The sequence below is a fragment of the Microtus ochrogaster genome, unplaced genomic scaffold (genome assembly GCF_000317375.1).
Source record: "Microtus ochrogaster isolate Prairie Vole_2 unplaced genomic scaffold, MicOch1.0 UNK1, whole genome shotgun sequence".
Taxonomy (NCBI): Eukaryota; Metazoa; Chordata; class Mammalia; order Rodentia; family Cricetidae; genus Microtus; species Microtus ochrogaster.
This window is the reverse complement of record NW_004949099.1, coordinates 26,968,801-26,991,728: the sequence shown is the minus strand read 5'-3', so window position 1 is coordinate 26,991,728 and position 22,928 is coordinate 26,968,801. Positions and strand designations below refer to the sequence as shown.

Sequence of the window (22,928 nt, the reverse complement as noted above, 5' to 3'; positions counted from 1 at the left end):
AATTAAATCTGTTTGCAATCTACCTCAGTGCACGGCTCTAAGAATTAAGCACATTAAAGGACCCAAATTTTGGTATGAAGCTTTCCAATACTAGGAAGGAACAGAAATAGGGGCTTGGATGAAAACAAACAAGGAATTGAATTCCTTCTTTTAAGTCAACTGTTTCAAGTGGAGGCAAAGGAACTGATAAGAGTTTTGTTCCATGTCACTAATGATGCTAATGGCCAGGCGATGGTGGTGCACACCTTTAATCCCAGCACTCGGGAGGCAGAGGCAGGAGGATCTCTGGGAGTTCGAGACCAGCCTGGTCTACAGAGCTAGTTCCAGGACAAGGCTCCAAAGCCACAGAGAAATCCTGTCTCGAAAAACAAACAAACAAACAAACAAACAACCCCAAACAAACAAAAAAACTAATGATGCTAATGCTTGAATAATAAGCAGGCATATTTAAATTTATCAGATCAACTTTCTTGGCAATGAAATACATTATCAAAACTTCAACCAACTCATAAAGTAAGATCTAGTGTATATCGAACATACTATTAACAATTAACAAATCTGCTTCCCCAATCTATTGGTCAAGCTTTCTAAACATTATAGATGTCTTTATTTAAAAGTTTAAAAAATCGTGACATATCTCAGCTTAGTCTACAGAGCAAGTTCCAAGGCAGCTAGAACTACATAAAGAGAAATCCTGTCTCAAAAAGTCAGATCATGACATATCTATATAGACCACAATATTCTTTTATTGAGTCACTCCATTTTGTTGCTGACTGGAAATATGATGGTCAGGAGATGAACCAGCTCAGAATACATAAAGTAAACAAAAGGGAGAAACCAAAACATCTGATTGTGTTTGGGATTTTGCTTGTTTTTATCTTGAGACAGAACCCTATTCTGTAGTCCGACTCTAAACAGCCTTCCTGTCTTACCCTACACCAACAAATATTCAGATTATAGATATATCTACTGGTTCTGTTAATTACTGCTGTAGTCTAATTGACCAAGTCCCACCATGGTCAACTCTATGAATATTTTTATTTCAAATTTAAAATTTTATGATGAAGAATTTCAAATAAGTACAAAACTAAGAGGTATATAGAAGTAATATAATCTAGTTATTTTTGTTTGAAGGAAGACTTTAGTTTGCCATTTTGTCCTTTCTTACAACTCCCTCTAAAATACTGTCATTTAATACAAATTTTAGTTTTCTTCAACTTTGACCTCACAAAAAGACTGAATTTATTAAATAACTTGTCATGTATATTTTTTTAATCTAAAAGTACTTTTAAAAAGCAAACATTCAATTTCTATGATTAAAGAATACAAGGACCTGAAACCTGTAAGCCCAGCTACTTAGGAGGTTGAAGTAGGAGCCCTTATTACCTGAGTTATACTGTTAGTTCAAAGTCATCCCAGGGGGCTTACTGAGAGAGCTTATCTCAAGGGCTATTTTTTTTTTTAAAAGTGTGTGTGTGTGAGCGCCTCCAAGCACTTAAGCTTCACTGACAGACAATCCCAACAGGGTAAAGAATGAACCTGACAGCTGGCCAGCATAAATGGTACTCTATAACTACTTTGAAGACTCTAATTCCTAAGGTTCAGCTGTCCTTAAAGCATTATTTTCTATTAAATTTTTAAAAAATATTTATTATTGTGTGAGGGTGCACACATAACAGTACAGGTGTGGAGGTCAGAGGACATCTTTTGGGATATGGTTCTTCTCTTCCTCCAACTTTAATTGAGTCCCATGGATTGAACTCTAGTTGGGTTTGCACAGCAAGAATTAATTACCTGCTAAGCCATCCAGTGATTACATTTCTGAAGTAAGCAAGCACTGGCATATTTATAAAACAAGAGACCTGCCTACTGTCTGGAGGAACATGAGTAGCTACACTTAGAGGCAGTCAGATTCACAAGCTCAAGGTCAGCCTGGGCTAAAGAGACTTTAAACTCAAAGGAGGAAGGACAAACAAGGCCCTGGGTTTGACTACAGCACTATAGACAAGTTAGAAGCTTCAAATTTCATCCATGTACCAATTACTCCTTTGTTAACACCTAGTTAAATTCATATAATCAAAAGAATAATGAAAATCAGATGCCATTTATAACATATCAACATAATCCTAAGTAAGGTTATTTCAGAGTTTAGAAAACTAATCAAATACTCCTAAAAGAAATACCAATTTTCAAATTAAAAGCTACTGTTTAACCACTGAGCCATCTCTCCAGACCACCATGCCCAGCCCTAAACTGGATATTTTCAACTAACAGTTTGATAAAACTACAGGAAGTCCATTTTTCTGTTTTGTTTTATTTAGACTTTTCCTAATTAAGTTTTAAAATTAATCCAATCTCTAGCTAAATTTGAAAAATTGCTTAGTAGGGGAGAATAAGAAACCAAAAGACAAATTCTACAACAGAATCAGAACTCTGCAAAGAAAATGGTTTTCTAGGTAGGGACTAAGAGTTTCTCCATAGTTGAAGGTCTGTTCTGGGCCAGTTTGAGGGTGAAAAAGATGCCACATGCTATTCACGATGCTAGGACAGCGGAACTGTCCTAGGAAGACTAAGATGTAGCATGATCCCTCCTCATAAAAACTTAAGAAAAAATTTTCCAGGATTAGGATGTAGTTCTATATTGCCTTTCCCATCATTAGTCTCAATAATAATAATAACAATAATAACAATAACAACAACAACAACAACAATAATAATAATAATAAGCAGCTGGGGTGCTGGAGAGAGAGAGAGAGAGCTCTCTTCTTACAGAGGACCAGAGTTCAATTCCTAGAACCCACATAGTGGCTCACAACCATCTATAAACACAATACCAGAGAATCCGACACCTTCTTTGGTCTCTACAGGTATCATGCATGCACATGGTGCGTGCAAACAGATGAAGACAAAATACCCATACATAGGAAATAAACTTTTGCACAACTATTTGCCACAGTAATGCATTACTATTATTACATATTTAGAAAAAACTAAGGCATCCCCCCAAAATTATTTTTCACCTCTTGGTTAGCACATTGCTATTTTGTCTAAATTTATTTTATTGTTAAATTATATGCACATAAATTCAGGTTCCCTTGGAGGTCAGAAGAGACTATCAGTTCCCCTGAAGCTTGAGTGTGCTAGGAACCAAACATGGATCCTCTAGAATAGTGGTTCTCAACCTGTGGGTCTAGACTCCTGGGGGTTGCTGAACAACCTTTCACAGGGGTTACCTGAGACCACTGAAAAACTCAGATATTTAATTATGATTCATAATGGTAGCAAAATTACAATTATAAAGAAGCAATGAAATAATTTTAGGGTGGAGGTCACCACAGCATGAGGAATTGTATTAAAGGGTTGCAGCTTTAGGAAGGGTTAAGAACCACTGCTCTATAAGATAAGGAAGTGCTCTTAATCCTGAGCTGTCCAGCTTGCTATTATAAAGTAGGGTATGACTACTTCTTGCTGCTCTGTATACCATGAAAATTTCCAGCCATTCCTTTTCATACTAACAATTCATAATAGACTATAAAAGGAAGGTTACACCTACCCAGAGCCATGTTTCTCAAAAAAATACGTCTTCGAGGAACGCCATACATTATGATTAACAATACAATAAAGTCTAAAAACATTTGGTTCAGGCCAATTAGACCCAAAATTCCAAAGCAAAAGTGCTTTGTGAGTTTGCTTTCTTATTTACTTGTTCTACCTGGTATACAGTAATAGTAACTTCAGAGCAAAATAGCTGATGTTCACTTGTTTTGATTCTTAGAAGGTATTTGAATTTAGTTCTGCTTATTTACTGTGTAGCCAATAAAGATTTTGAAGATTTTAAATACACACTCTTTCAATAAATAGCCCAAATACAAAAATTCCACCAATTTCATATATTTTAGCTGCATTTTTAAACATGCCTTGACACTATCAACCTGTCCTTATTTTGTACTTTTGCTGGACTATGAATTTAAGTTCTATTTGATATAAATAAAACTAAATTCAACAAGAGCACAAATATTTTAAAAGAGACTTAACTTTAGACTTCTAAATTTTTTCTCCAGCTCTGTTCTTAAAAAAAAAAAAAAAGGCATTTTAGCTAACATTTTCTAGGCTGTGGGCACAGAAATATATTTACTTCCATGGCTGAAATAGTTCTTGTCACAGCATTGAGAAAATAAAATTAATGCGTTCATACAGCAATCTAATGTTATACTCACTGTGTAGTCAATCTTACTGCCTCAAAAGCACATCTCTGTTCTCTCTCATATTAACTGCTTTTCTTAAATGAAAGTAAGTTTTTCTAATCGTCCTTTCAGTCTTGTATATGGACAATACTTGCTAACACAGTCAAGGTCCTGGGTTCAATTCTCAAAACTACAAAATATACTCTTTTGATATATCTCAAATGTCACAATAACCACGTTTATTTCTAAAATAAATATAACTGTCTTTTCCTTTAAAAACAAGTCAACTTTCAACAGTCCATAATAAAGAAAAATCTAATATAAATAAATGCAGATGAAAACTAATTGTTAACATCCTTCAAGGTTATGGGGAGCAAGGGGTGTCCTAAGTCTTCACATTACAGGAGAGGGGAAATCTCAGCACCAGAACACAACAATAAAAATGATAAAGATTAAAATTTCATTTTAGCATTGGAAAAAGCTTAAAGAACTCTGGCATAAAATTTTTATATTCAAACAGCTACTTAATTAGGTAAAGAGGTCAAAAGATATAAAGGTTTAACTTTAAAAAGAATCTTAAACCCAAACTGTATACATTGGTAATCTCCAATATAAACTGCAAATGGATTTCACTTTATAATACAGTGGCATCTGGTAGTGATAATAACCATGAATAGCCAATGGAATTATATGTTTTAAAACCTTTTTTTGTACGCTAAGAATCTGAAACAGCTCTGAAAAGAGTGGAGGACATAAGTTATCTGTCACTAGACTTTTAAGCATTAGCTTTAGAATATTTAAACAAATCCACAACCTACCATAATATGAACTACAGTATCCCATTCAATTCCCCTCTTTGTCCTAGTTTCTTTTTTGCTGGAAGAGGCGTAGTGGGATAATAATAGCAGGAAGTAAGGTGGAGCAGCTGTACGGCAAGATGAGGGTGCTGTGTGTGTGTGTGTGTGTGTGTGTGTGTGTGTGTGACCTCCATGTCGGCCTACTGCTGCCTCGGTCTTATGAAAATGAAATTAGCTGTTTGGGATGCCGTAAATTATAAATATTACTGGGATCAAGATGTAATTTTCTACAATTCACTTTTCTTAGGATCTGTTCTAGGTCTCTAGTCAGATTCAGTTAAAAGAAGCAATAAAAGCCTCATTTTTAGAGATTTCTAACATTTTCGAAAGGAACTCTAATGCTAGCAATAGTTTGTTGGTAGAGAATGAACTAGAACTAGCTTCCTTTTAGTCCCATTAATCTATGGAAATAATCTATATCAACTTGACTGTAAACAGAAGAAATGACCATCCAAATTTCTATAGCAAAGTTTCTATTCATGCTGTTGTTATTTTGTTGGTGAGAAACTTTTTACAGTAGTGCTAACAAATTTACTTTCTTGTTCGGGCATGTGTTCACATGGGTGCGCATATTCAGGCCAGAGGACAACCGTCATGTCATTTTATTTCTTAGGCACTATCTTTCGCGTCAACACTCAGACAGGGTCTCTTACTGGCCTAAACCGGCCAAGTAGGCAAGACTGACTGCTTAGTGAGCCCCAGGGATCTGTCTCTGCCTGCCCAGAGCTGGGATTACAAGCATCTATTAACCATCACACACATGCTGTTTCACAAGGGTTTGGAGAACCGACTTCAAGTCCTTTTACAAATATCTCATCAACCGAGTCTTCTCACTGGCCTCTCAAATTTCCCTTTTCAAGCCAAAATATTCTATGTGTTGTAACTGCCAAGACAGTCATACTTAAAATATTATGCCGGCAACATTTGTATTTCTTTAACAAAAGAGAGAAATGACACAAAACTTGATCAATGTATATTATATTAGTTTAAAACCATGTCTTTTTTGCCAATCCATAAGAAATCAGCACTCCAGTTTTTTCATTGGAGCAACAGATGTGATTTTGGAAAAACAGTTGAAGGATTTCTAAAAATTAAATTCTCTTCAAACAACTGTTCATGAAAATGAACTGTCATATACTACTTTATAAGGAGGAATCCTTTTGTAATCTAAATAATTACTGTCTAATTTGTGAATGTAATTTTTAAAAAGAACTCTCATACATGTAACATTTGACATTTACTTTAAAAAGTAGCTGAAATGATTCAGGGCAGGCTGTTAATAACAACTTCAACAGGAACCTAAATTTGGCAGTATTTCATGGTTTTGCCTATAAGAGATATAACTTACACACCTCCAACGCCATAATTCTTATTAAGTAACAAGCTAGATGCTTTTGCTGAGATCTAAACACAAACTAACAGGATTGAATCTAAGCTAAAAGTTGGGGGGGGGGGCGCAACAATAATCTCCAGAGCATACCAGATTCTGCAGGAAGTAGGAGGAAGACTGAAACAATAAGGTAGCTTTCCTTTTTGTGTGTGTGTGGTTTGGGGGAGTGGGGGTTGGTGGGTGGGTTGGTGTTGTTCTTGTTTTTCTTTTCTGAGAGGAGAGTCTAATTCTGTAGCTCAGGCTAGCATCAATCTTTGGCTGAGCCTCCTGACTCAGTTTCCTGAGTACAGGACATAATGTGAGCTACAAAGGCCTGTTATAAAAACTCTTTTTCAGTACACATTTTACATGATGGTGACCAAAAACACGTGAATGTTGGATTGTGCTTTTTCTCTTACTAAAATAAAATCAAAGTTAACAATATGTAGTTACAGTACAAAGGAAAACACAGTATTTGACACCCTGTCGAATCTAAACCCAACTAAACATACTCCATGTATTGAAATACAAACTTAATTCACACAGAATATGACATTCCAATCCTTACTAAAATCTGGCTAGCAGACGCACTGGTCCACTAAGGTGAGGAGGCAACTTACATTTATTTAAAAGGGCAGGGAACATAACAGGGAAATCACTTTAATCCACACAATGCTTGAGGTTTTTGTTTTTTTTTCCCTTGGAAGATAGGACAGATTCGTCCCAGATTTCTAAAATATATGGAATCTGGGCTTAAAAGTATATGCTTGGCATAAATTCAAGGCGTAAGTGGGAACTAAAAACAGTTTCTTTAATTGTAAACCAAAGTGAATAATCTCCTGGGGGAAAAAAAATCTCCTATTGCTTTTCCTACCTCCTGCCCCTCCCCCACTAACACTGCTTCCCTGCTGTGCAAAGAGCCCTTTGTCCTGCCCCGCACTTATCTAGCTGTTTGGCCATATTGACAGGCCTACTGGAAGCATAATAAGGGAGTCAGTCTGACATAAGCAGCTGGCGATTTGAAACAAAAATCTTCCTTTTCTATCACACCAAATCCTGCTGCAGAAGTCTGTGGCTCCTCCCATACTTCCACCTATTTCTCAAACAGAGCAACAAGGAACTGGTTCCTTTGATCCAGCAGTATAAATCAAAAACTTGATTCCTTAGTCAGAAATTTCTACAGTTCTTGATTTGCTTTGTATTGTAATTCATAATATTAAGGCTAAAAGGAATCCTTAACTCTGGGTGTACACATATATGACTATCATTTCAATTCGGAAATGAAAATTCTGGGATGTTTCATACTACAAGACAGAAGAGATGCAGAAATGGGAGACCTATGTTCCGAGCAAAACTGACCAATAAGGTCAGGGTTTTAAAAATACCAAGGATTCAAAACAGCCAAAAATTGAGTTTCCTGACTTCATATTAAGATACTTCAAGGAAATTTACATTAAGTAAGGAATTTCCCCAATTACTCTGCAAAAATAAAATAAAAAAATAATGTAAACGGAATGGGGCAGGACAGACCCCTTACTTAGAAGGAACAGACAGACAGACAAGACAGACACACACACACACACTGGACTTAGTGTCACTGTCCCTTTAGTTACCTCACAATTCCCTTCAAGTACTGAATAAGAACACTCTCAAGTGATGCTTGCCAGTCAGTTAATGGTATCTCTACCCAATTTATAACTAAATACAAAACAGAACAATTTCCCTAGGATTACATGATTTAACAAAGTATAGATAGCTGAAAGAAAGGCTATTCTCTTTACCTTTTGCAACCTTCCCTGAATTCTAGCCACTAGAAGAAATGAACACAATACAAAGTGAAGGTCATGTCATTCAGTAGATGGCTTAGAATCTCTAGAGTCCAGAATACCACCAATCTATAACATAGGTGCATTATTTTCCTAAGAAGTCTGCCTGAAAGAACATTTTAAATCAAATTATAAATGACTAATAGTTGTATTATTATATACATTTTCCAAGGTGCTTTGCAGTTTAAGCTCACTACTAACTAGCTAGGCCTCTTAATTTCAAAAACTGACAAGTCACTAGAGTTTAGCCTAAAGTTATATTACAATTTATTTTACTTATGATCTAATTTCTCTTTGATATGTACTCAACAATTACTGACTGCTAAGGCCTAATGTTTCAAAGTTATTTCAATGAAGATTTTATTTCTCCATCCAAAGGCAAAGTTGACATAGCCAATACTGTCAAAAAGGGTCAGAATAATTTCCAGAAGTAGGCAGATTCCTAGATACTAGACAGTATCAAAAAATGTAAGTATTTTTAAGTATGTCAGTCCAAGTAATCCTTCTAAGAAAAAAGCCTCTTGATTCTCCAAAGTGATTACAGTGAGACTACAACCAGTACCCCAGTACCAAAAAAAAAAAAAAAAAAAACCAAAAACGCACCAGGAAGTAAAAGTAGCAGTCATTATTTTCTAAAAAACTTGTATAATTAAGCTAAAAACACCTGCATCTTAAATCTAAGTCTATTAAACTGTCTGCATAAATAAAATCATACCTATGGGATATAGTATCTTATCTATGTAACAACTGTATTAAAACCACCTGAAATAATCATGAAGAAGAGTTTTGTTTTATAGACCTGCTTTTAGCACTGCAAAGAGTATGAACCACATTATGTGAATGACAAAATGTTCACCATTGTTTCTTGGTTCCTTGCCATAAGTGCTAGAGTCAAACTACAAATTAGAGATGTTTGTGGGATTTAGATACATTGATACAAAATTGGACAAACAGGTATTGGTTGCAGTAATAATCTTAGGGAGAGAAAAACAACACATGATTTTATGTGTTGCACATGCCTGGGTGATGGTTCTGTTTCAAATATTCCGTCAGATAAACTATTGGGCTTAATTAGAGATCATCCTGGTTCTGTTCGGATGGAAGCGGGTATCCAAAGTTAGAAAGGACTCTTGCTGCTTTCTTACTATCCTGCACTAAATTTACTCAATTTCTGACCATTCCTTCTGGTTTTTCCTGTGTTTCTGATGGATTACTGTCAAGACACATCTTTATTCGGTGGAAAGATTATAATCCAACACATAGACAATTAATCCAATTTATAGGTCAAACATGAGTGAAGTTATCTAATCTGTAGGGGTCTACAGATTAATACAGAAAATAAGAACAAAAAATTAAATATTAATCCAAAAGTATCTCTTTTTAGTTTAGGCTTCCAATTATAGTCAGATGTTTAGATGTTCACAAAGGTAAATATGGCCTAATATGGAGAGACACATACAAATCAGAACTAACTTAAACAATTAAGAGATAGAGGAAAACAAATAAATTACACTGCAAAAACAGAACATAAAGATCCTCTTCACCCTATTCTGGTACTCAGGGACATCTTTACAATACTACTTTAGTCTTCAAAAGGATTTTTAAAAGATCAAAACACTAATGAACGTTTTAGTCCCATGGAAGTATAAAACCTCAGGTAATACCAAAAATCTGCCAACCCCCTCCCCCAAACAAAAACCCAAACTCTTTAACTCGATCCAGTTTTCAGATGGGCCTATCCATAAATGGATACAGTTACGAACTGCTAATTCTGGTCTCTTCACTAACAAAAAGCAAACCAGCTCAGCAGTGCAATTTCCCAGGAAAGCAAGCAAGGTTTCTTTCCAGTCCTGAGCAGCCATCGCCTAAGTGCAGTTCCCTGCAGCCAACAGCATTAATGGACGCTGCACTGCTGTCCTTCCCTGGAGACAGCAGCCAGCACTACTCAAGCTTCTCACGTAGCAACCAGAGCTCCAGAGCCAGCAGCTGCCGCCGCCTTGTATACTCACTCCTGTGATCCAACACAGGAGCAACCTTCTCTTCACCCCACCCCCACTTCTTAAGACACTTTTTTTTTTTGACCAGCGCTCCATGCTAGAAGGGCTAGACATATGATTTTAGAAAGAAACAATCCAAACGTCAGTTTTAAACTGAGATCTTTGATTAGAAAAATCAACACGTACCAAATTCCAAATATTCGTTTTTAATTAAACCAGCAATTTAGGAGCAAGTATTAAGCTTTGGTTTTTAGAAAGCCAATTTTCCAAACATTCAGTGATGAAATTTAAATTTACAGCTAAGAACAAGAGTCTTGGGTCGTGTCCTAGGAAAGGACATAATTCAGTATTCTACACATGACAATCTGAATAACCTTAAAGGCTCTAATCCCATAACTGGCCACAAATTTTGGCCAGAGAACTAATGATCCTGAGAAAACTGGAAGAGATCCAAGGGGAAAAAATTCCTGTGTCCTCCAAGCTCAGAAATCTCTGATTATGTCAGTATTCTCTGCTTTAGTCCTAGGTCAGACTGCAACACATCTAAAACCACCCCTTACAGCTTTCCTCCTAGCGACCTAAAACTATTATTAATAGAAAACTAACCATCGAAAGCACTTTCCCTTCAAAACGTTGCACACAAATCTCCTCCTGAAAAAGCTCATAACAATCACCAGGATCTTCCCCAATCAAAAGTACAGCTATTTAATATACGCCCAAGGAAGTAATGTAAACATGACCTTGGTCACAAATATGTCATCTAAAAACAATTTATTTAGGCAAAGTGTGAAGGAAATTAGAGAAGCTGAATTCTGTAAGTATTCTAAGCACGGGAAAAATTGGAAAAAGGAACTCAGGTATAGACAAAACCCAGTGGCGTCCATAGCTCTGGGCAAGAAGAGTTGCTAGTGAACACATTACACAAGTAACATGAGAAAGCAGAAAATGCAGGTCATACACGCACCCCTGACCCAGACCAGTAGAGCGGGCTGCAGCATCAGAACACAGGAGAAAGATCCCTTATTCCTGAGCATGAAAAAGGCAAAGGCGCTCCATAGAATAAATTAGCATAGAAGGGGCTTTCCCAGCAGTAAAAACTTTCCCTCAGCGCGATTCACCGACGAAAACCAGGGCTTTTGCCCACCACCGTTCACCTCACATCTTAGCCTGCACGCATAAGGGAAGAGAATTCACGAGGGGCACATATCCCCCCGGCTTTAAAGTCGTTCGGAAGGATCGCTCTCCACGCCCTAGGCAAGGAAAACGACAAAATCTGGCTCAATTCCAGAGTGGAACCCTACAAATTCAATGGGGATATCGCAGGGATACTGAGGAACACGCCACAGGGAGATCAAGAATGTGAGGTGGGGGTGGTGAAGGTAATGTCTTTGGTAAGGGAAAAAGCAGCAGCCATCTGAGATAGGGACTCGAGAAGCAGGGAGAGGCACTCGGGAAGACTATGGAGGGGAGCACTGGGCCCCCGAGCGATCAGAGTTGTCACAAGGCCTCAAGAACAGGGGGTGGAGGTGGGGGGGGTCTCAGGGACAGAAAAAAAAAGTATGCCTGTGTATTTTGAGAGCAGGGTTGCGAGAGGCCTCTCCTGAAAAGGGTATAAACGTGGAGTAGGCAGTGCCCAGGAAAAAAAGGGGAGCCCAGAGTAGGGGGAGGGGAAGAGTCCTGACCCAGGGAAGACATTAAAAGGGTAGTAGGGTCGACTGGATTAAGAGGAGCCCTTCTCCCCGGGCAAGAGGGGTGCAATGGTGTGTAAGGGTGGCCGAGAAGATGGGAAGGACAGCATCCTCCTGCTACCAGCCTTGGGAGGCCCAGGCCCACGATCCAGAGCAGGAACGAGGGGAGACTGAGGTGACCCTTCTTCCCCCGGGGACCGGTCGTGTGGTTCGGTGTTTCTTTTTCTGTTGAACCCTTACCTTGACCCAGGCGCTGCCGGGGCCTGGGCCCGGGCTGCGGCGCACGGCACTCCCGGGAGGCAGCGAGACTCGAGTTAGGCCCAACGCGGCGCCACGGCGTTTCCTGGCCGGGAATGGCCCGTACACGTGAGGTGGGGGTGGGGGGGCAGAAAGGCGGAGCGAGCCCAAGGCGGGGAGGGGGGAGGGCCAGGGGCGGAGGGGGGCCGGCACTACTGTGTTGGCGGACTGGCGGGACTAGGGCTGCGTGAGTCTCTGAGCGCAGGCGGGCGGCGGCCGCCCCTCCCCCGGCGGCGGCAGCGGCAGCAGCAGCGGCAGCTCACTCAGCCCGCTGCCCGAGCGGAAACGCCACTGACCGCACGGGGATTCCCAGTGCCGGCGCCAGGGGCACGCGGGACACGCCCCCTCCCGCCGCGCCATTGGCCTCGCCGCCCACCGCCCCGCACTTATTGGCCAGCTCGCCGCCAATCAGCGGAGGCTGCCGGGGGGCCGCCTAAAGAAGAGGCTGTGCTCTGGGGCTCCGGCTCCTCAGAGAGCCTCGGCTAGGTAGGGGATCGGGACCCTGGCGGGAGGGTGGCGCGGCGCGGCAGCGGGGACGGGCGGGTGCGGCGGGCCCTCGAGGATGGCGGAATCGCTTGGTGGGGCCGCTGGGTGCGATCCGTACGCTGGACGGGGCAGGCGGGTGGCGGTCAGGACTACGGTCCGCCCCGCAGCAACCGGAGGGGGAGGGAGAAGGGAGCGGAAAAAAAAATCTCCACCGGACGCGGCCATGGCTCCCACGGGGGAGCGGAGGTGCGCTTCCGGTGCACGTCTCGTCGCTGATTGGCCTTCTCTCCTCCCGCCGTATGTGAAAACACAAATGGCGTGTTGTGGTTGGAGTGAAGCGCCTGTCAGTTAAACGGGTGCTGGAGTGCGCAGCCGCCGGCTGCCTCGCTAGGCCCACTGGGTGGGGCGGGAGGTAGGTGGGGTGAGGAGAGCTGGACGTGCGGGCGCGGCCGACCTGGGGCGGGGGAGGGGAGAGGAGGGAGGGAGGGTCAGCGAAAGTGGCTCGCGCCGAGGCGGCCTCCCACCCTCCCCTTCCTCTGGGGGAGTCGGTTTACCCGCCGCCGGCCTGGCCTCGTCGTCTGATTGGCTCCCGGGGCCCAGAAAACTGGCCCTTGCAATTGGCCCGCGTTCCTGCGAGTTCAGACCCTGGGCGGGCTGGCGGGGGAGGCGCTCGCAGGATCCGGCCCTCCCCGAGGCCCCGCGCCGCAGAGTCTGGCCCCGCGCCCCTGCGCAACGTGGCAGGAAGCGCGCGCTGGGAGGCGGGGTCGGGCTGCGGGGCGGGGGCGAGCGCTGTTGCTCCTAGAGTTGCTGCCGCACGAGGGGCAAGATAAGCCGGACCTGGAGCGCGCGCTCCGGGGAGTGGAGGAAGGAGCGGGGGACTCAGTCGGGCGGGTTTGGAAGCAGGAAGCGCTTGCTCTCTAAAATTTCGTGGGAGCTGCAATCAATAAGGGAGCCGCAGTGGAGTAGGCGGAGAGAGGGCCGCACCCTTCTCTGCAGGGGAGGGGAGTGCCGCAATACCTTTCTGGGAGTTCTCTGCTGCCTCCCGTCTTCTAAAGACCCGCCCCGGGCCTGGAAGAATCCCTTCCCCCTCTCCCCCTCGTGATCTTTCTGGAAGATGGGCGGGAGACTTCTGGGCAGGCTTAAGGGCTAAAGTAGTGCGTGGGCGTTGCCCTGCAGGGGACTTGAACAGGTGTAAAATTGGAGGGGCGAGGCTTCCCACGGGTTTTCGTTGGTGTCGGGAGGTAATTATAATAGGGGCAACGGAGGGAAATGGGAGACTAGGCGCTCACCTGGGGTTTTATGCAGCAGAACTACAGGTTATTATTGCTTATGATCTGCCTTGGAGTATTTTTCATCGAGTTAGATTAAAGGCATGCTCGCCCGAGTTTATACTCCTACTTGAGATCCTTGCTATATCATAAAATTATAGTATCGCAACTTAGAATATATAAACAGAATTTTAGCATTTTTTTCTACAGAGCCCAGTGCTTCACTCTGTCCCTCCTGCTCCCTCTGCAGTCCTACCAAAAGATATTTTAGCACTCTCTCATTTTAGTCCCTTTTTTCATTTTTTTGTGCTGGCTTATCCAATGCCTAGACAGAGCACTGGCATTCTTTCTCTCTTGATCTTAGAAGCCCGATGAGTCATGAAACCAGACAGATTAGTTACACCACAAATTGAGGCTGTAACTGGGCCCTTACCCTGTAGTTCTTGTATTCCTCCTTAGTACATCTTGTTGACTGTTAGCCTTTATTTTTTTTCTATCCCCACCCCTTCGGGAGCTTTACTACAATAGATTTATTGAGACTCTAACCTGAAGTTTGGCTTCTTCCCACTCCATGAATGCTTGTCTCTTCCCATCATTAATAAACTGAACTGTTTCCTATTAATGGCCTACAGATGGAGAGAGATCTCCAATATCACCTGACTTAGCTTAGATGGTATGAAAAGGTATATGAATTGACATGAAATTTGCTGACTCCTTAATGCTTTAGTGGATTCATGAGTACAATACAGAAGACCGTTAATGAGCTAATGACAACTTTTTCATTTCATTATTTCCTACACGCACACAATCTCTTAGGTCACATGGAATTGATTGCTGCTTACATTTTGTCACTGTACACGTCTGTAGAAGGTGATTCCTTCTGGAATGCAGACTGTTAAGGTTCAGATGTTGTCTCCTGGCCTAAGGGCCTGTGAGCCTTTATTTTCCTATTTAAGTAGTGTTTTCTTCTGGCCTCTGGCTTGATTCAAGACATTCCTCGTGTTATTGCTGGTTTTGCTGAGCTACTTTGGTATGGTCTTACCAAATGGTGTCTGCTAAGTTCCTATTGTATTGCTTAACTTGTAGCCAGGTACAAGTGAAATGTAAGTGACATAAATGTACTTGAGAAGCTTGGTCTTTGGGTTTGGTGTTGTGTGTGTACTCTCTAAGAATCCATGAGGGCCGGGCGATGGTGGCGCACGCCTTTAATCCCAGCACTCGGGAGGCAGAGGCAGGCGGATCTCTGTGAGTTCGAGACCAGCCTGGTCTACAGAGCTAGTTCCAGGACAGGCTCCAAAGCCACAGAGAAACCCTGTCTCGAAAAAACCAAAAAAAACCAAAAAAAAAAAAAAAAAAAAGAATCCATGAGAACTTACTGCAGAGATGTGGATACTCTATTGTTCCAGTATGGTAGCCAATAACTAAATTACTTGTTAAGCGCTTGGAAATATTATCGAGGAACTAATTTTGAAGTGTAAATAGTGTGGACAGGGGAGCCATTGCTGCAAACTTGTTGGTTGCAGAAGACTAGTGCAGACTTTAATGTTCTATTACACTTAACAACAAAGAAATAAGAATTGAACTTTTGGTAGCCTATTTAAGTTCCTTGTATTTTATTTTTGTGTTTCATTTAGTCTACGCTGAAAGCTAGTCCTACAAACCATTATTAAACATGAAAGCAAGTACAGATTAATTTGGATTTCAAAAACTTAAGAGCCGGTGTTTTAGCTGGGAAGTGGTGGCAGTTGCCTTTGATCCCAGCACTCAGGAGGCAGAGTGAGTTCCAAGATACCCAGGATTACACAGAGAAAGCCTGTTGAAAAATAAAATTTAGGAAGCTGAGATTTCTTTAAATCATAATTGAGGCAGTACCTAGGAGAAACCATGGTATTTGGATTTCTCTGTGGCTGGTCAACCTAATTCCACTCCCCCCCTACCCCTTTTTGATACTCAGGGCTTCCTTATTCTTTAAAGCCTCTTTCCCACCATGTAGCTTTTTGTTTGCCGCATGTATGACTTCCTGTGCTCGTTTAAATGGCATGGCTTTTTACTTTCTAAGGGCAGCTGCCGAGATTTGCATCTTGGTTTCTGGGGTGGGGTTTGGAATTCTTTTTACAAGATGGAGAGTGTATAATACCTAGTTTTGTGCTCCCTAAAGGCCTTTGTTTTCTATGTAACGTTTCTTAAAGTATGGTATGTTTAGGACAGGGATCTTAGGGGTTTAGTATGCAGAAACTGTTGCCTTGCTGTTTAATTCGGATTTTCAGTCTCACGCCCAGAGAATTTAAATTCTGGGTAGCCAAGGCCAGATTAAAATTCTGCCCTTTCATGTTCACTTGCTTACTGTAAATGATGACTTCGTGGGTTTTTCCTGAGACAGGATTTCACTCAATGTGTATCTCTGGCTGGCCTGCAACTCAGTATTTAGAGTTCTGCCTCCTGAGTACTGGGTTAAAAGTGAAGAATGCATGCCTGGCCTGAACTGCTTTTTTCTTCCCTCTTAAACAACCAAACAATAACAAACTGTGAGTGAAAGGAAAAACCTAAATGTGGGTCAGATTCTTTTAAATATATTAAGGGGGCTTGGGTTATAATTAGTAAAGTGTTTGTGTTGCAAGCAATGAAAACTTGCATTAAATCTCCACAATCCACATAAAAAAGCCAGGCATGTTAGAGCACGTCCGAGGTATCCCTAGGACTTACTGGCCACACAAGCCTAGTTACTTGGCAGGCTCCATGCTGGTGAGAACATATCTCAAAAGACAAGGCAAACAGCAACTAAGAAGCTACAAAGTTGTCTTTCACGCCCATCTACATACACACACAAACAGAGAGAGACAGACAGACAGACAGAGAGAGAGGGGGAGGGAGAGAGAATATTTCAGATAATGTTTTCTTCAACTTTTTATCTAATACTATGTTTCTTCCGTCAAGGACAATGGGGATTTCTTCAGTGAGTAAGCAGAGTTGAGAACCAAACAAATTTTATGATTTGTGAAACTAAGTTTTCAATTGATAGTTAAAGCCTATGAAATATAAAACAAAGCTCGTATTGTGCAGGAATCTAATACTTAACTGAGGTGTCTTAATGCTCTTTTCATGGAGGAAACTGAGGCCTTCCTGTCTATGATCACAAGCACTTCCTTGGGTTTCCCTGAACTAACCATTGCAGCTAGCTATCCTGTTCTTATACTGGGTGTGGTGGTTTAAATAAACTTAGTTTCCTATCAAGTGGTGCCGTATGATTTCATTCTTCCGGCAAGTTGCTATATATGTCAAACATTTGTGCTTAATGTGAAAGTTAGGTTGGGTTTGTAATTTTTAATTTTCTAATTTTGAGCAATATAAGGCCTTTTGTACATACTGTATAATTATGGCTGCCACCCTTGGTCTAGAATGTGATAGTTGGGCATCCCAAGAACAAGACTAGTTTGACTGGAAGAAATCTTAGCTATACAACACTTTGCTGGGTCACTACTCTAGGAGTCAAGCATTTGACCTTGAAGGTTGAGACCTTTGTTGTTGTAGTGTGTGCTAGTTTAGACATTGAAGGAGGGCACTTATCCAGACTCCATTCTTGGCTGGATTAGTGAGCACTAAGTGTCCTCCTTTAGGCTTTAACTGACTACTCATCATAACAGAGGCTTTGGTACCAGTCTGTGTACAGTAGAGGAAACGAAGGCTCAGTGAGATTTATCAACTTCTTATGTAATACTAGCAAACTGGGACCGGGTATAGAAACTGGTCTAGTGTTTGGTATTCCTACCATCTTCGTAGTACCTTGCTCTGATTGAAACATCGAAGAGATCTAGATGTAATGTGCTATAAGGTGGTGATAGGCTTATAGAAAATTGAAAGCAGAACAACTACTAGATTACTAGTTTTCTCTGAGGGAAGAATTCAGAAATTGGATCAAGTGTTAAGTCACTGAGAGTGGTTTCAGAACATCTGAAGGATCCCTTCCTTAGTGCCCTCTCGCCTACACCGTATTTGGTCCCATTTGAATGTTGTCATGGCTCTTAAAATATAATTAACAATAGTAATTATTGTTTTTTCCTCCTTTAGATTGTTCCTTAAGGACAGGACAGTGCTTGTTTAAGGCTGTAACCCTGCTGTCTGAGCAAAACCAGGTCTTCGAGATCAACACACTTTTCATATCGCAAGATATTGTGTTCTCAGAAGCAACAGAGGCACATAATTGTCACGGACTATACTGTCATTATGTTAAATGGGCTGTGCAGTTTGGATTTTTTTCTAAGGTAGTTTGAGTATGGATCATTTTTTTTATAAATTAACTCTAGGTTATGCCTTCCATAATCCATGTAGTGTGTCATGCAGTTGTTATTTTTAAATCTTGTAGCTTTGTACATGATAAAGGTGTTTTATTGTCTTAATGTTTTGAACACTTGCCAAAAATCCAAATTGTAAAACTGTAACTTATAATTTATTTTTAGAAAGATGGTTGTGGTTTTATAAGATGCTTAATTGTTCCACTAATCCTATTTGTGTTTTAAAATATGTAAAACTGAAGAGTTGGTCACTTTAGAAAGTGAAACGTGTACTGGCTTTAGAGATCATTTAACTTGGCATATCTTTTGCAATACACTTTGAATAGTGTTGGTACCAGCTGTGTTGTGGAGTCATTTTGAAAGGAGTCATTCCAGTGAGTGAACGCTACTGAATATTTTAAATGCAGGCTTTCGGTGTCCCATAAAACAAAATTGTCAGAAGCTTCAAACTAGAAATTAAGAAGCTGAAGTGTTTCAGAAGGAGACTACTTGCTGGAGAAATGTATAATAGCTAAGAATTTAGGAATCATACAATTAACATTGCTTTGTATCTGCCAGATAAAAAGAAATGCTCATAGTGTTTCTTTTGAGCAGTACAGTAATTTGTTATAGTAAAGATTTCCCCACAAATACAAACTAATCCATAATTCATGGATGTATATGTAACACTTTAGAAATAGATGAAGCTACAAACATGGTTGGACTTATTACTGTGCTTGTATTTATTTATGTGAAAACTTGGCAATAAACTTATGTCCTAAAGTAGTCAAAACATGGAATGACTTTTTAATCTCATGCCTATCTGGAACAACTATATTGACATTTATCCTAATGGGGAAAAACAGTGGGTAGAGCTGCGATGCCTTGGCACATTGCCACTCATTTGTGGTGTAAACCAAAGGGGGACCAAACTTTGAGGTAAAGATCAGAATTGGGCAGACTTGTACATTGTTAGGAACACAAGAACTTAGTTATTAATGGTCATAGCGAAGTGGAGCTGGACAAACTACTGGAAGGTGTGTAATACCTCCATAATAGAGTGCTTTCCAACTGACTAATGCCTATCCCCTTATCAATTGAATTTAGAAGATAAAACTACCTGGGCCTCAACCCAGAAATTCAAAGTTGCAAATTCTTAGGTTAGTATTCTCACTGAGCCAATACCCAGTCCAGTCTTAAACAGAGCTGACCCCCCCCCCCCCCCAAAAAAAAAAATCCTAACATAAATGCAGACTATAGTGTTTTCAAAATTTTAAGAATGGGTAAGAATTAAATTTTGAGAAATGGCTTCTTTAGGAAGATGTACGTGGTAAACAATGACTCCTTAAAAGACTGGTACTAGGCACACTGGACTGCTAGGTTTTAGAGGAAAAGACTGTATTACTTTAAGTGATTACAAAAGAGGAAGTAAGAACTTAGGCTAAAACTGAACTGGCATTTTAAATGGTTACACCTTCACAACCAAGAACTTTACCCTGGGCAAAAGGAAAAGCAGGGGGTGGGGGGCAGATGAGACAGACAGTGGAGCCAAGACTGCTGTGGGAAAGGGCCTAAGTTCAGACCATGTCACCCACACTACTAGGCCTGTTAACTCCAGCTTCTAGCTTCCACACGCTCCTGCACACAAATACAATTTAAAAATAATATTTACCTGGCATGTTACTGTATGCTTTTAATCCCAACACCTGGGAGGGGAGAAAGGCCAGCCAGGCTGTGTGGCAAAACCTTAACTTGGGGGAAGCTGCTCATAGTTCATTTTTTTATTCTAGTAACCAGACTAGCAATTTACTAACCAGAGATGAAGACGCAGTGCTCACTGCATTTGCAGTGTCTTCAGTCAGGTTTTTTGTGATGAATCAAGCAAAAATCTGGTGTATTAGTTGAGAATTTAGCATAAAAAGTACTAGTTCAGGCCAGGCAGTGCTGGCACATGCCTTTCCCAGCACTGAGGAGGCAGAGGCAGTTGGATCTTTGTGAGTTCAAGGCCAGCCTGGTCTACACATGTAGTTACAGGACAGCCAGGGCTACACATAGAAACCCTGTCTCCAAAAAACAACAAACTAGTTGATTTGTTCAGTAAATATTAAATGCTCATTGGGAAATACTGTATCAGGAACTTGGTAAATGGTGATGAAAATAGTTAACTACCCTTGCACATTCTGGCTCTGACCAGCTTACTTTTGAGATTTAAATGGTTTCTTTTGTCAAAGATGGATTTAACAAAGTTTATGTTAAACCAATAATGTATTTTGGCAATTGCAAAAATGCCCATCTAGAGCATAAAACCTTTACAAATTTCATAATCTCAGTTCGTTCTCTAGTGAGTAGTTCCAAGAAGCCAATTGGCTACTGACTATGCTGTCAATGTGGATTCTGTTTTCAAAGAAAGGAAGTACTTTGTCCTTTATTCTAAATAGAAACATCATACTAAAATCTACGCTGAATGAAGCCAGACTCCCAAAATAACTTCCTATTAAAGCTCAAGCAGGGCTGAGGTTATTTAATTTCCCATAGTACTATCTGAGGAAGGATTTGATACAACTGAACAATGAGCTAGGCAGGAATAACAACACATTAGCTCCCCACAAACACTAACAGGATTAGTTTATTATTTGTTTATTGGGCTTTGAAATGTAATAAATATACTAAAAGAAAAATTCCTTTTATTTGGCTTTGTTGGTCCCATACTTCTACTGACGCTTCTACTACTTAGTAATGTCCTGTTTTGGTTGTATTTATTTTAAGGCAGATGGTAAACTGTAGGTCTGCAGGGATGCTTTAGTTTCTGAGGGTGTCATAAAGAATTTAGGCTACAGAACAGTAGGCTGCACAGCTGACAGAACATGGCCTGAAGTGTTCTCAAACCTAGAAGCCAAGCAATGTAGGCCTCTCAGGAATTACCATTACCTTCTTCACTTTGTTAACAAAAAAGCGTCTGGAATAGTTGAGCAGTAAAGACTGTAATACTAAGTTACTTTTCTGCTATTTTTCTTCCAAAGCAAGTTCTTTATACTGCATGTCCAGCATTAGGAACTTTAAATACTACATTCCTCTTCATTTTTTCCTTTTACCAAGGAGGGTGTCTTTCTCCATCTTGTTCTGAAGGATGAATAAAGACTTGAGTTGTGCGTTTTAGAAGATAAACTGCAGCATGAAGGCCCCCGATGTTCACCCAGACCGTATGGACCTTTCGCCACAAATGTCCCATTCCAGATAATGCCTGGTACACATAAAAAAGCATAAAAAGTCATTAGGCTGCCAGTCTGCTTTTAAACTAACCTGGAATCTTTGCCACTTAAGAAATGCTATGGGTGATGCTATGGGCTGCAGAGTTGGCCCAGAAGTTAAGAGCACTACTGTTCTTGTAGAGGATCTGGGTTCAGTTTCTGGGACCCATGTGGCAGCTCAAAACTATTAATTCCAATTCTAGGGAGATCCATCCAATACCCTCTTCTGTCCTTTGAGGGCACGGGGCATACATCTGGTGCACATACAGGCAGGGGATGTATGGGGTGTATGTGTATGGGGGTGTGCAGTAAGGAAAGGTCTCATTGAATGGTTACACTGGCTAGCCAGCAAAGCTCTTGAGGCTTTCCCCATATTCAGGCACTAGGGCCCAACCCTTCTTTTAAGAATCCTAAAGTTACCTTAAGCTGAGATTTTTAACTCTCATGTTCAGTACCTTGGTAAAACATTTCTTGTCCTGAGTAAGCAGTACAGCTCTGCCTGTCCCTGGTCTACAGACACGGCTCATTTCCCTAAGGCAAGCTGGATATAGATTCCAATTTCTCTTCTTGGAGCCCATCCTAGAAAAAAAGGTTAAGTATAAACTGTTGCAAAAGGTAAATGGGTAGTTTCTTAGATGAGACAAGAACAAAATCCAAGGTATGAAGAAGTCATCTTTTAGAGGCCAGAGCTTTGACCTTTCACATTCTGTGCCACTAAAGGAAGCTATGTTAGTCAAATATTCAAAGTTTTCTCTCAACATTTTTTTGTGACATATTTTTAATTTTCAAGACAGGATTTCTCTGTGTAACAGCTCTGGCTGTCCTGGAACTCACTTTGTAGACCAGGCTGGCCTCGAACTCACAGAGATCTGTCTGCCTCTGCCTCTGGATTGCTGGGACTACCAGATGTCCTTTTTTTCCATTTTTACAACTGTAACTTATCTCAGTGAAGACAACAAGCAAATTACATGAGCCAAACCACTGAGTAGAGAAATCTGTCCCAAGAAGCACGTGCTCCTCAGCCTATAATGTAAAACAGGATAATGTAATGGAACAATGGATGAAATTAATTACGGTACATATTTCTTGACTGAGAAGACAAACAGATATTACAGGTGAAATCAAACTCCATTTAAAAAGATAAAAACCCAATTCTACCTTTTTCCAAATGGCATATCTGTTACAATAATATCCACAGAAGCAGTTCTCAGTGGGAGGTTGCATATATCCCACTGCACAGCATCAATGGGCAAACCCCAGGATGTTTTTCTGTGGAGACAAAGGAAAGATACTTCAATATATTCTCCCAGGCTAATGAGATGGCATTTGCCATTAAGCCCGATGACCTGGGACCCACGTAGAAAGAGAGAACTAAATCCTTTGGTTTGAGCTCTCACCCCCTACTCTCCATCCATCCATCTCTCCATCCATCCATCCATC

General features: G+C 40.8%; 2 protein-coding genes and 1 long non-coding RNA gene across 19 annotated transcripts in view; 1 reads left to right on the top strand and 2 right to left on the bottom strand.

Annotated features, from left to right (window-relative positions):
• Setd5 (SET domain containing 5) overlaps positions 1–12,426 on the bottom strand; it is a 78,751-nt gene extending 66,325 nt beyond the window's left edge. For all 14 annotated transcript variants that reach the window (XM_026788080.1, XM_026788083.1, XM_026788084.1 and 11 more), the window contains exon 1: positions 12,162–12,426. The gene's annotated coding sequence lies outside the window, so the exon portion shown is untranslated. The remainder of the gene's footprint in view (positions 1–12,161) is intronic.
• A 98-nt stretch (positions 12,427–12,524) lies between these two features.
• On the top strand, positions 12,525–19,026 carry LOC101981764. Its single transcript, XR_258771.2, has 2 exons — positions 12,525–12,704; positions 18,038–19,026. It is a non-coding gene; the product is annotated as an uncharacterized LOC101981764 (long non-coding RNA).
• A 1,819-nt stretch (positions 19,027–20,845) lies between these two features.
• Positions 20,846–22,928, bottom strand: part of Thumpd3 (THUMP domain containing 3) — a 21,989-nt gene continuing 19,906 nt past the window's right edge. For all 4 annotated transcript variants that reach the window (XM_013352876.2, XM_005364991.3, XM_013352877.2 and 1 more), the window contains exons 8-10: positions 22,647–22,757; positions 21,944–22,067; positions 20,846–21,481 (exon numbers count right to left, since the gene is read on the bottom strand). In XM_013352876.2, the coding sequence (XP_013208330.1) occupies positions 21,329–21,481; positions 21,944–22,067; positions 22,647–22,757 (388 nt within the window). In that variant the 3' untranslated portion in view covers positions 20,846–21,328. The remainder of the gene's footprint in view (positions 21,482–21,943; positions 22,068–22,646; positions 22,758–22,928) is intronic.